At 42.7% G+C, this 12568-nt stretch overlaps 1 protein-coding gene across 2 annotated transcripts in view; it reads left to right on the top strand.

The window, feature by feature from the left end:
• MEI1 (meiotic double-stranded break formation protein 1) overlaps positions 1–12056 on the top strand; it is a 37442-nt gene extending 25386 nt beyond the window's left edge. Inside the window, exons 24-31 of one of the 2 annotated variants that reach the window (XM_082241399.1) lie at positions 1496–1677; positions 4050–4131; positions 5214–5404; positions 5867–5948; positions 7277–7383; positions 8698–8829; positions 10114–10223; positions 11818–12056. In XM_082241399.1, the coding sequence (XP_082097525.1) occupies positions 1496–1677; positions 4050–4131; positions 5214–5404; positions 5867–5948; positions 7277–7383; positions 8698–8829; positions 10114–10223; positions 11818–11824 (893 nt within the window). In that variant the 3' untranslated portion in view covers positions 11825–12056. The remainder of the gene's footprint in view (positions 1–1495; positions 1678–4049; positions 4132–5213; positions 5405–5866; positions 5949–7276; positions 7384–8697; positions 8830–10113; positions 10224–11817) is intronic. The other variant, XM_082241400.1, reaches the window with a different exon arrangement.
• Positions 12057–12568: the final 512 nt, after the last annotated feature.

Raw genomic sequence — 12568 nt, 5'->3', positions numbered from 1 at the left:
CCGTTTCTCCTGCCGCTTCGCTGAAGGGGTGCTGAGCAGAGAGGGGGAGATTTTTTTTTCTTGTTCTCCCTCTCTAAAACAAGGTGCGTCCTATGGTCGGGTGCGTCCTATAGAGCGAAAAATACAGTAGTTTTCACTCAGGTCCACATATGCAAATAAGGGATTGAAAGTGACGTTCAGTGATTGGATAGTTACAGAAAGTTGTTACAGTTGCGTTGTGGTGGAGCTCTATATAAGCAGGCTGGCTGAACCGTTCAGTTCTGTTCTGGCCTGTGAATAAACAAGAGCTGTTTGAAGAATCGTTGTGTCGTCTGATATGTTCACCCACAACTTAACAGGAGCCATGTGCAGAGAAGAAAGGAGAAGGCGCCAGGGCTCCATCTTGTTAAAGACTGAGGGAAACTGAAGGAGTGGGAAGTTCCTGGAGTCCCCCCCCCCCATTCCCTGCCAGTGACAGGGGTGGGAGGAGAGAGAAGAAAGGGAAGGGCATCACACTTTCAGGAACCCCCTCCCAAAAGCCCCCACACAATGAGGAGCATCTTCCATATGGCCAAATACATGGCAGGGGCGCTGGGAGGCCTGCAGCCTCTCATGAGATTATTTAGCCAAGTCGCTGCAGTTTAGCAGGAAAGTATGGAAGCCACCGAAGGTCCAGTCACACACCGAACTTCCCACCCAGCATAAATCCCTCCCACAAAATGAAGAAGTAGAAAGAATATGCTGTAGGCAGCCGGTTGTGATGGGAAGGCAGGAGGAGAAAATCCTTCTTAGAGGCTGTGTCTGGAGCCTTTCTTTGAATCCAGTGCAGATGCCAGAACCTCCCTCTTTCAACATCTGACTATGAGGACTGCTAAAGACATGGCATGACAGGAGAAAAGGCTATTTAAAAAGGCCTCTCTCCTACTTGTTCATTCTGCACATATATCTCATTTAGTTACTTTCTATTTAAAATAGGTATAGAGCACAAACCTAATTGTGATTTTCCACTACATGATGCAAATCTACAGGAGCCCTTGTAATGGGCACGGGGAGGACATTGAACATCAATTTTCTGACATGCTGGGGCATTTGTTCCTTCACTGGCTTTAAAAATTCTGAATATTTTGTCTGCCTATCTTGTGCAAAAGAAGGGAGGACAGTCACATCTATCTATCTATCATCTATCTATCTATCTATCTATCTATCATCTATCTATCTATCTGTCATCTATCTATCATCTATCTATCATCTATTTATCTATCATAAAGAGCCTACTTGTACTTAACAAGCCTTGTTCAGTATTATATTGCTTAGTAACAGTATCATGCATGTAGTTAAAATATATTATTTGATAGTCCAAGAATCTTGGAGTCGTGGTGGACTTGGGGCAGAAAAGGATGGTGCCCCTTAATTTCAGTAGCTGCTCATGACTGGTCCTTCCTGGTGCTCTTGGCAGCTGCTGCCTTTCTGCTATGCCAGTTGCACATGGCTTGTTAGACCCTTTCTTCCTTTACAGTGGTGGCTATGTTATTTTCCAACACACCTTTGCTAGAGCTACTCGAGAAAATTATCCACCTCACTTGGTTGCCTGCCTGTTCTTCTGAACCTGCTTTGCCCTCATCCAGTGAAGCACTTCTCTGCTCTGCTTGGCTGCTGATTTCTTCTCTCTTGACTCAACAACACATTTACAATACAGAGGTTAGAAATACTGTAAAACTTTTGCATTAGAAAGTCCAGATAAAAATTACTGCTTTTATTCATAGGCACAATGCACAAAGTTTAAGCATTATTAACTTTTTTATTATTGGTTCCCTAAATCTATTGCATTAATTAACTGTAATCCCAGTCTGAAAGTTCATATTGGTTTATTAAGTTGAGATAATAGTTAGCCTTTTGTCTGCATAGGCAGCCCTTTGCTCCCCTCTTTGCAATTTGATCAATCAAACAAGGAGGTCTCTAATTAGCCATTGTTTTCTTTTCCATCGAAAATGATGGTTGTGAGCTTTGGAACTACTCAGGTCTTAAACTAACTTCAAATTAAGGTTTAGGATTAATAGTTTCCCAGTTCAAATGAAACAGGAAACCATGGTTAATTGGAGACTCAAGAATGTAAGATGAGTATTGCTGGATGAGACCAGAGATCTATCTGGTCCAACTTTCTGTTCCCACAGTGGCAAACCAAATACCCACAGACATGATATGTACCGTATTTTTCGCTCTATAACACGCAGATTTTTTCTCCTAAAAAGGAAGGGGAAATGTCTGTGCGTGTTATGGAGCGAATGTGTGGTCCCTGGAGCCGAAAAATGAGGCAAAAATCAAACCGCGCTTCAGGGAGAAGGGAAGCCTGAAGAGAGGAAGTGGCAGCTTTCCTGCATTCTGCCTCAGGGTCTTGCTGCCCGCCCTCTCTGTTTCGTTACTGTGTTTGCTCAAACGGAACAAAGAGCAGGGGAAGCCCCTCCCCTCCAGGCAAGTAGAGGGGAAAGCAGAGCGTCCGTCCTTCTATCCTCTCCCTGCTCCGGAGGAACAATGTTTGTGAAGGGAAGAGAGATTACAGGTTCGGCTTAAAATTCTGATTTGACTTCCTGCTTTTTGTTTTTGGAGACACACAGCATTCAAATATGCTTTCTTCCATTTAAAGAGGGAGAGAGAGAGAGAGAGAGCACACGCTGGCTGGCTTGTGTGGGTGGGTGGGTCGGAACTTTTGCCTTCCTTTCCTCACGTTATAGCCCTCTCCTGCATTCTTAGCCTTCTGTGTTTTTCCTTCCCTCCCCACTTAAAATGTGGTTACAAAGCATGGATCCACATGGATCCTCAGGATCTTTGCATTGGGTCACCCCAAATTCACCATCAGAGCACACAGCATGTCCATGGCTACAGCCTGCCCCCCCCCCCAAAATCACGCACCCACTGTTGCCTGGGGCTGCAATGGTGCAAAAACGTGGTTACAAAGCATGGATCCACATGGATCCTCAGGATCTTTGCATTGGGTCAGCCAAAATTTCCCATCAGAGCACATAGCATGTCCATGACTACAGCCTGTCCCCCCCAAAAAAAATCACGCACCCACTGTTGCCTGGGGCTGCAATGGTGCAAAAACGTGGTTACAAAGCATGGATCCACAGGGATTCTCAGGATTTTTGCATTGGGTCACCCCAAATTCACCATCAGATCACATGTCTGTGGCCACAGCATGAAGCACAAAAATGATACGTCCACTGTTTCATTCAATATATTTTTTCCCTTGTTTTCCTCCTCTAAAAACGATGTGCGTGTTATGGTCAGGTGCGTGTTATAGAGCGAAAAATACGGTATGTAACAGCACTCATGCTGGTTTTATTGTTTACGCTGTGAAGGGACTGGTGTATGGCAAAGATCTGGTTCCTATCTTGGCTTAATAATGAACACAGACATAGTTTATCATACCCCAGCCTAGGAATAATTTAGCCCAACGGCAAAATCAGCATTTCAAGTCCCAAACCATGTTATTCCATAAGATAGATAGGTATTATATGTAAACGAAGCATTACATGAATGGCTTAGAAACAGGTGATATAAGGTCACTGTATTGATATCATATTCAAAATTGAACTTTAGTTTATCCTGTGTGTGAATTAGGATAATTCCTGGTGGTCTCCTGTTGTTTGATCTTGTTCCCTCAGTTTTGGCAAGCACAAAATGTTCAGAATGGATAGATGGATGCGTCTAAAGCTCATGAATGTGAGCTAATGTTGTGCTGTTCCCTAATCCTCTGAAGGGGAAACAGCAGTTTAGTAAATGATTAGCCTCATTCATTTTACCAGAGTGTTAATAATGAGGATGAATCAAAAGCAGATTTGCATAGCTGACTGCCTGTGTTCCCTCATTCTGTCTATAATCCCTTAGAAGTCATGGAAGCTCTATTTAATTCCATAAGTGAATAATACTGGGAATACATTTAATGAGCTGCAGATCCAGTGTCTTTTGAGGGGTTGGTAATAGACGGCTGGACAAAGAAAATTAGCAGCCCGGCTCCTTCCTTCACTCCAATCGCTCCCGTCACCAAACATTTTCTGATTCATTTCTGAAAGGTTGATCATATCATCTGCCTTGATGTGGACCAGGTCTTCAGCGCACTTGCCTTCAAGAGGAAGAAACCCACCCTGTTCTTTGGTAGGCTGCATATTTGCCAGCATCAGCTAAGAGAGCACTAAAGGCTGCTTCACATGTTATAAAAACGGAAGTCACTTTTGCTAAGAAATGGCATAAATCTGGCCTAATGTAGAAATCCCTGGGAAGCTGCAGTCCTTTGTGGTTTCCCAGTTCATTTATGTGTGCAGGATCAGGGCATCTTATCTATATGCAGGGCTCGCTCAATTCCTACATGAAACTATATTATTATTATTAAATTTATTGTTTTAATATAATGGTGAATGTTCATAAGTAAATATGGAACATTCCCCCCTCCCCCTCTCGAACATGAAACTGTATATTATTAAGCAAAAAATGGGGGGAGGCTTGAATTTCCCTCCCCTTTGACCTGTTCTGTTTTAACAGCTCATACTGTTCTCAGTGGTGTCTGCCTGAGCACTGATCAAATCTACACACACTTCAACAGTGCTGCATCATCAAATGCTCCCAGGCCATTCACTGGGCCCCAAGTGGCTTGAAGACCATAGCAGCATTTGAATACATTATAGATTACTATATAAAAGATGGGGGGGGGGACTTGCAAACTTTCAAACATTAGTTTTTATTTTCTGAGAAGGCTAATCATTAAGATGGGTTTTATGTCTTTTTCAGATGCATTTTTAATCAAGTCATATTGAATAAAAGTACTTGAAATTAACACTGCATATAAATAAGTCAGCTAATCCATTTTCTTTCCCAAAACAAAACGAAAAGATTAATCCAGGCATTAACATACAGAGGCCTGATAGGCCAGAGAACAGTAGATTCAAACAGAAGTATAAGATATGTTTAGGACAGGAAAGAGAGTGTATGTCTTTGAGATTTGGGGGGGATTTTTTCTTTTTCTTTTTACATGTTCCTTGGGAAGGCTGTGCTGCTGTAGACTTAGTGTACCAGCCTCTGCTAAACATGCACTGCACATGTAGGATGGGACAATGCAAGTTGCTTAGAGCTACCTGTAAGAAAGGTAACTAGCAAATACAATTGTCGTCATCATGCTAGAATAGTACATAATTGTTGCTAAAGTACGAATGTCAAGTACTAATAGATGGTTTTATACCCAGTCAGCATCCTTCAGTTTCTGAGAGCCTTCTTTAGGCAGAACCTCTGCTCATCCTTTGTGAAGTTTGCTGTCCGGTCTACAGATGAACATGGGAATGAACTTCCACAGTCAGAAGGGGTTGCCTCTCTCTGTCCAGTAACCATGCGGCATGTAGTGTCCTTGGTTATCCGTCTACAGAACCTCCTGCTCCAGGTAGAAGTCTAGTGATAATAACTGAAACCATTTTGCCATCAGCAACACTGTCGATCTATTTCAAACACAGGAGAAGGCATACAGTCCACTGTCGTCTCGCAAACTTTCCTTGTTTCTAGAACTGAACTGTTTCACTACTGAGAGGCTTTTTGGATCATTATTTAATTTCCAGGGCAGAATGAATATAGATCCCAGGACTTTGTCCATGACAAGTCTTTTTTTAAGTACTGTACTGTAGCTTCCTACAGCTTAAGTCCCTCACTAGCAGCAGCTCACTTCTGCTACCTTACTAAAGAGGCTGCCATGCAATCTTAAGAGTTTTCTGAGCAACATTTGGCATTCTTTCGAAAGTGGAATGGGGGTGGGGAGCCACTTCTACATCAGTTCTAACCTAATAAGTAGTTTTGTTGTGGGATTTGGTGGCAGTGATTCATGCCCTCACCCTTTCCCTTATATTTGCAGAAGGACCTTTTGCTGTCTCAAACTGTTATTGGCTGTCTTGAAGTTTTGTTGGAATACCTGTATTCGAGGAACCCAATCACTGGTACTCCTTTCAGCATCCTTATAAGTGTTCACTTGATTCACTGTGATTGTCTGCATCGGTGGGCACAGTATCTTCACCAGTTGCAGGAGAGATTTTTAGTAGCAGGGGAGGGAAGAAGCTGCCCTCTCATTTTCCGGAGTGTTTCTTGCTTTGCATCAGGGTGGTAGGTGGTTGAGAATGCGCTCTACGTAATGGAAAAGCAAAATGTAAGTTTCCAGTTCTAAGAATCTCATTCAGTTCCCAAGAAAACATTGCAAACTCTCTTGCCTATACGGCAATCTTGGTCAGAGCCAACAGGATATGTTCTGGTCATCCTTTACCAAGCAAAAAGGTGCATTACTAGGACAGAGAGTGTTTGGTAAATTATTCAATGGATTAATGGTAACCAGCAGCGTAAGGGTGTCTCTGACAACTGCCTTAGAAAAGCACCTGGGCACAATCTGCACCAAAGCCCCTATCCCAAGATATTCCTATACTTTTTGCAAATGCCGTTGTTGCTCAGTGATCACGGTGTAGTTCCTTATCACTCAATTCCGTGACATACATCACTGTAATTAGTTTTAATTGCACAAGGAAGTGGGTGGTATTTGAAAGATGTTTTCGTTTCACTCAGGTAAAGTGCACGTGCACCTGTACAGACAGTCATTTATGCTTAAAATGTGATGTGCTTTCCCCTTTTTCCTCCTTGAAGGCAAACACATGCACCTCTCTGCATGCCTATTAAATAACTACAGGTAGAGAGATGTGTCATGTGACCCACCAGAAGCAAGCAAAAAGTGGCAATCCTGCAAAATAATGCTGCTATGGATAGTACCCTGGTGTAGGGAAGAGTTTTATGGAAGGTTTCATTTAGATGGATTTGAAATGGTGTGTCAATGACCACTGTGAAAAAGCTTTTTCAGTATTAAGGTGGGGTCATGTGGCGTTTATAATGGTATATTCAGCAGTGAGGTAGTAGTAGCCTTATTGAACAACTTTCATACTATATTTCACATAAAGTAGATAATATTCCAGTGGTCTAAGCTCAATTATGATAACACAGTCACAGACCTTGCCTTCCCTGAAATTATTATTTCTTTTCTCTGCTTCACTACTCCAGTACATTTTTGTTGTGAATGAATGAATTAGGTAAGAGTTTAAATTATTACCAGCAATATTTTTTTGCAGGGGGAGGGGCAGGGAGGTGCAATAGTAAATTTTATCTCTGGAAATTCTTTTTGATGACTTCAAGGAAGTTTCATTCCATATGAGTAAGTCTCTTTAGCTAGAATGTTTTCCACTCGGTTGGTTTTTAAAAAGCTAACTGTGATTGCTTTCTACATTTCTAGCATCCCATATTGTCTCACAACCATGGAATAAATTCCTGCTGATCTCTCTCCTAGATAGTGTCGATAATTCATTTCTTCACCCAGAAATTCTAAGACTAGTTGCTTTGGTGAGTATGGGGGCTATAAACTGCTATCCTGAAAGTTTCTAGTACAGTGGTGCCCCGCAAGACGAATGCCTCGCAAGACGGAAAACCCGCTAGACGAAAGGGTTTTCCGTTTTTGAGCTGCTTCGCGAGACGATTTTCCCTATGGGCTTGCTTTGCAAGACGAAAACGTCTTGCGAGTGTCCCGATTCCCCCCCCGCTTCCCCCCCTTTTTCTAAGCCGCTAAGCCGCTAATAGCCTTTTAGCCGCTAATCCGCTAAGCCTTTAATAGCCGCTAAACCGCTAATAGCGCTAATCCGCTAAGCCGCTAATAGGGTTGCTTCGCAAGACAAAAAAAACGCTAGACGAAGAGACTCGCGGAACGGATTAATTTCGTCTTGCGAGGCACCACTGTATATTGTTAAAGAACACAGTGTATCTGCAGCTATTTATGCTGTGTACATTAAAAATGGGCAACATACAGTGTTTGTTAGGGCCAAAACAGGTATAAATAATTGAATTTCCTGATTTTAAAATAAAAACAATCAAATATAGTTGTTGTTAGCTCTTATTCTGATCAGAGCTGTGGCACTGGAGAGAAGTTACTTGTCCCTTTATCCTGCACTATTTCCTTGATCAAAATCTTCTCCCGCCAGCTCTGTATAGTGTGTCTTCCACTCCAGAAAGGCAACAGCAGCTTCACTGTGCGAGTAGCGCTTTCCATCAGGGAAATGTTGGAGTAGGCAGGATTAAGTGCTGCTTCCCCAATGCTCTTGCTCGAGTCAAAATTGGAGACCCACTTAAATAAAAAACTTTTTTTTTAAAGTTGGGGATTTTGTGAACAGTAGGGAAAGATACCCCCCCCCCGGGACCAGGGTTAAGGTACCTGTGACCCTACAGATGTTTCTGGACTCAAATCCCCATCATCCCTGACCACTGTCCATGCTAGCTGAGGCTTATGGGAGTTCAACAAGACCTGAAGGGTCACAGCCAGTTCTTCATCCCTGACATCTCAAGGTCAGCAAGTTCTGCCTAAAAAATGGGGAAGTTGTTTTATGATACCTCTGGAGCATAGGAGCCAATTCCTAGGAGCCGTGGGGGCTTTGGCTCCCACAATAAAATCACAAAGTTGATGGGCATTCCCACTCAAATGCTGTGTGTGTGCACTTCATCATGTGATCACTTATGCAGGTGGGGTTTACCTGGGCCCCCACAATATTTTATTCAAGTTGGCACCCCTGCTGTGGAGCCAGTGTTTGTATCGTACTTGAGGAAAGCTGAACTATGGAACTCCATGCCACAAGAAAATAAATTAACTTTAATTACTATGTTCTAAAGTTTATAAGGTATCAGAACACTAGAATTATTTCTCCAATTGAAATTGGCTGCATACTTGAAGAAGCAGCTAGTACTAAATTGCCAGAACTTTCTGATGTCACAATCAGTGCACTTCGCTCCTTTCTTGTTCAGGTGAGCCCTTTGGAAATGATCTCGTAACAGTAAGCAGTAACTTGAGAGTGATATCATAAGAATGGTTGTTATGGGTTGTTGTTGTTGCTGCTGCCATCATCATCTTCATCATCATCATTAATGGAAGTTCATTTCACATTACAGCACTGATTTTGCAGCCTCGAGTGGCGGTTTCAGGCCTTGGGCGGAATCCTTTAGTCTATCTTCCTAAATGTGTGTGGAGGGGGGTGAAGCGGCGACCCACACCTCCCTTGTGGCGGTGATCCCAGGGTTCCCCGTTAAAGGGGTCTTGAGGAGAGGCATTGGCCATACGCCGAGAGGTTGTCATTGCTCTCCCCTGTGACGGTGGCGAAATGGGGTGTGGGCTCTCTGCTTGAACATATTTCTCCAGAGCCGGCCCAATCCCCACACATTCTGGATAACCCTGATGTCTCCCAGATCCCCAGCTGGGGACTGGGAAGGATAAACACCCAGTGTCTAAGCCAAGGTCTCCCTACATCTGAAATTTAATAAAGTTGTGGCCAATTTTAATCCCATGGCACGTTGTCTTGAGTCATTCCACTCAGGGGTCGCCTGCAAGCAGGTTAAAACATTAGCAGGATTTTAACCACACTTGTAAAGTAATAGAATGTATGGATAATTTAGAAGGATCAAAAATTTGGATAAGTATTGCTATGTAGTTGTAAATAATATATTTAGGACCCATGGAAGGGATGGGGGGAAGTCAGGAGATTCAGAGCAATCTCGATATTTGGATTCGTAACTGTTTTTTGTTGTATGTTTATACTTTTAAAAATCAAATTAAAATATTAATTTTTTAAAAAAGATAACAGCAGTTTTTTAACTGGGATTGTAAACTGCCTTAGGATATTTATTATGAAGGTAATAATAAATACCTTAAATAAGATGCAGTGATTCCTCAATGAGAGTAACCTCCATGGTGATTCTGAAATGGTTCTAACAACTTTAGCGAAAGCCACTTGCTTCAGGAAACAGATTGCAGAGGGGTTGGTAACTTAAGTCCATGAATTTCATTGGTCTCCTCTGAGTATGACTAAATGTTAGATTCCATCTACAGTTACTTATTCCTTAATTTACAGAGAAGCACTCTTTCCACGTGCCCTTTGTTCCTCTGGTTCAGTACTACAGCACTAAGCCAGCATGGAAAGCTGACATATGGCTATGCCTTTGGTTTTTATTGCTATGGTAGGAAATGAAGGAAAGGGAGATAGGAAGAAACAAACCTGTTAATTATTTCTGTAATTCCTTTCACTTTGATGTAAGCTTCAAAGGGGAAAATGTCAGGTGGATTCAACTCAAGCAGCATCTGTTCAGACCTTGCTGGAGAGCCTCCCGGCAACAAGCAGGAGTCAGCCGACCTTTCCAGGCATGATGTATCCTTTTGGCAGGATGCGTGCGAAGTTACTGGAGTAAGGTACAGGCCGCCATCTGTGTAGGTCTGAAGTTGAGACTAGACTGCCTATTTTGTGACATCCACTGGGAAGAGTATGAATATAGTTTCAAAAAGGTAAAAAGAAAACCCTGTCAAAGTGCTTTTTGCCTTTTCATCACTTGCACTCAGACAACGTAAAGCAGTCAACATTAGATATAAAGGGCCCTAGTTTACAATAATTAAAGGTAAAGGTACCCCTGCCCGAGCGGGCCAGTCTTGACAGACTCTGGGGTTTGTGCGCCCATCTCACATCTATAGGCCGGGGGCCAGCGCTGTCCAGAGACACTTCCGGGTCACGTGGCCAGCGTGACAAGCTGCATCTGGCGAGCCAGCGCAGCACACGGAACGCCGTTTACCTTCCCGCTGGTAAGTGGTCCCTATTTATCTACTTGCACCCGGGGGTGCTTTCGAACTGCTAGGTTGGCAGGCGCTGGGACCGAACGACGGGAGCGCACCCCGCCGCGGGGATTCAAACTGCCGACCATGCGATCGGCAAGTCCTAGGCGCTGAGGTTTTACCCACAGCGCCACCCGCGTCCCTTTACAATAATTACTTAAGTCCTAAATAAAGTAAAAGGTCCTGTTTTGAAAAAGGCAACTCAGAAGGCATCCAAAGGCTTGCTTGTTTGCCTTCCTCATTGTTCCATTAATATTTTTCATTGTTCGTATTAGATTGCAAACAAAGCAGTGCTTAAACTAGTAAAGTTTGAATGAAGAACAGGGAGTCGGTTTTGTGGCATTTTGCGGAATGTCCCTGGGTGCCTTCAGATTGTTACTTTTTTGCATGAGCAATTGAAGTGCATACTGGAACTTTGGGTTTGTGCAGTTTAAATGGGTTAATGGGTTCTGTTGCCTTGGCACAGGCATGACCAAACTTGGCCCTCCAGATGTTTTGGGACTATAATTCCCATCATCCCTGACCACTGGGCCTGTTAGCTAGGGATGATGGGAGTTGTAGTCCCAAAACATCTGGAGGGCCAAGTTTGGCCATGCCTGCCTTAGCACAACCAAGGCGCTTGGAAGATACACAGGGAGGAACATCATGCTATGTTCAGTCAGGGCAGGCTTGTCAGCTTGCCAGATGCAACCATCCCCTCTCTCTTCATCTCGCACAGCTGTTCCAGGGGTTCTCCTGACACACACACACACTCCAAGCCAAGTTTATTTGGGGAGAGAAGATCTGTTGTGCAAGTGGAAGTTCTTTCTTGTGCCAGCTTCCACTTTCAGGACTTATTAGTTGACTCTAGCCCATGCCGTTTTTTTGTGCTTTGCAAAGTTATGGGGGAAAGTATAAAATAGAATGCGGATGGGTATGGAGTGTAAACACTCCATAAGTGTTTTCTGGACATCAAAGTACTGTGTGTATAGGATAAATTTAGATGCTGACAGTCAAAACTTCTGAGCAACTTATATTTTCTGCTCTCTTGCCAACATGTGTTCATATGGCAAATATTTCAGAGTTTTCGGGAAAAGAATAAACGAATACATTTTCTAAGCAGCGTATTATCCTTTCAACACTTTATTCTTTCACTCAAGCCTTTGAATTCAGATGTCTTGGAGGAGTGGCAGTTTCTCTCTCACATATCAGAGACTGAAATGAGGAGGCAAACAATACTGAACAGAGAACATAATGAATAAAGCAACTTGCCTTTATAATTTCTTACCAGCAAAAGGCTTAAAGGAATATAATACAAGTGATTAAAGCCTACAGAAGTGATTTTGTAATCTAGTCTGTAGTTTATGTTTAAACTTGTAAATTAAAAACTTTAAATCTGTTTTTTGTCTGCCTTGGAAATGTGTTAAGCGAAGCATGCATTTCAGAGTTGTTTTCAGCACTGATAAAGAAAAGAATTTGCAGGCACTTCTGATAAATTCCCTAAGTGCTTGACCTCAGTAAATAATCTATTTTGCTGCTTTACGCATCACCTTCTTAATATTTAGGTGCCATGAATGATTGTTTTGGTTAATGCAAAATGATACCATGTTAAGAGAAAGCTTTTGTGGATCAAGGGTTTTACTATATCCAGCCAAATTCAAAGTCAGCACTCATTTGTTTTTCACACACACACACACACACACACACACACACACACACACACACGGTTGGCAATAGCAACAGTAACAGTGCTCTCAACCCTTTTGGTACAATAGCTGAGCATTCTCTGAAATCTTCCCTCCAAGGGCTGATTCTCAAATGTGACTACTGGGAAAATCTATAGTGATAGATCGTAATAGGATGCACCCACATTGTGTTGCTCAAATTGTAGTCATTGTAGCATTTTTTAAT

The sequence above is a fragment of the Podarcis vaucheri genome, assembly GCF_965113315.1.
Source record: "Podarcis vaucheri genome assembly, chromosome: 10".
NCBI classification, from domain to species: domain Eukaryota; kingdom Metazoa; phylum Chordata; class Lepidosauria; order Squamata; family Lacertidae; genus Podarcis; species Podarcis vaucheri.
The sequence above is the reverse complement of the archived record's forward strand: the minus strand, read 5'-3'. Positions and strand labels throughout refer to the sequence as shown.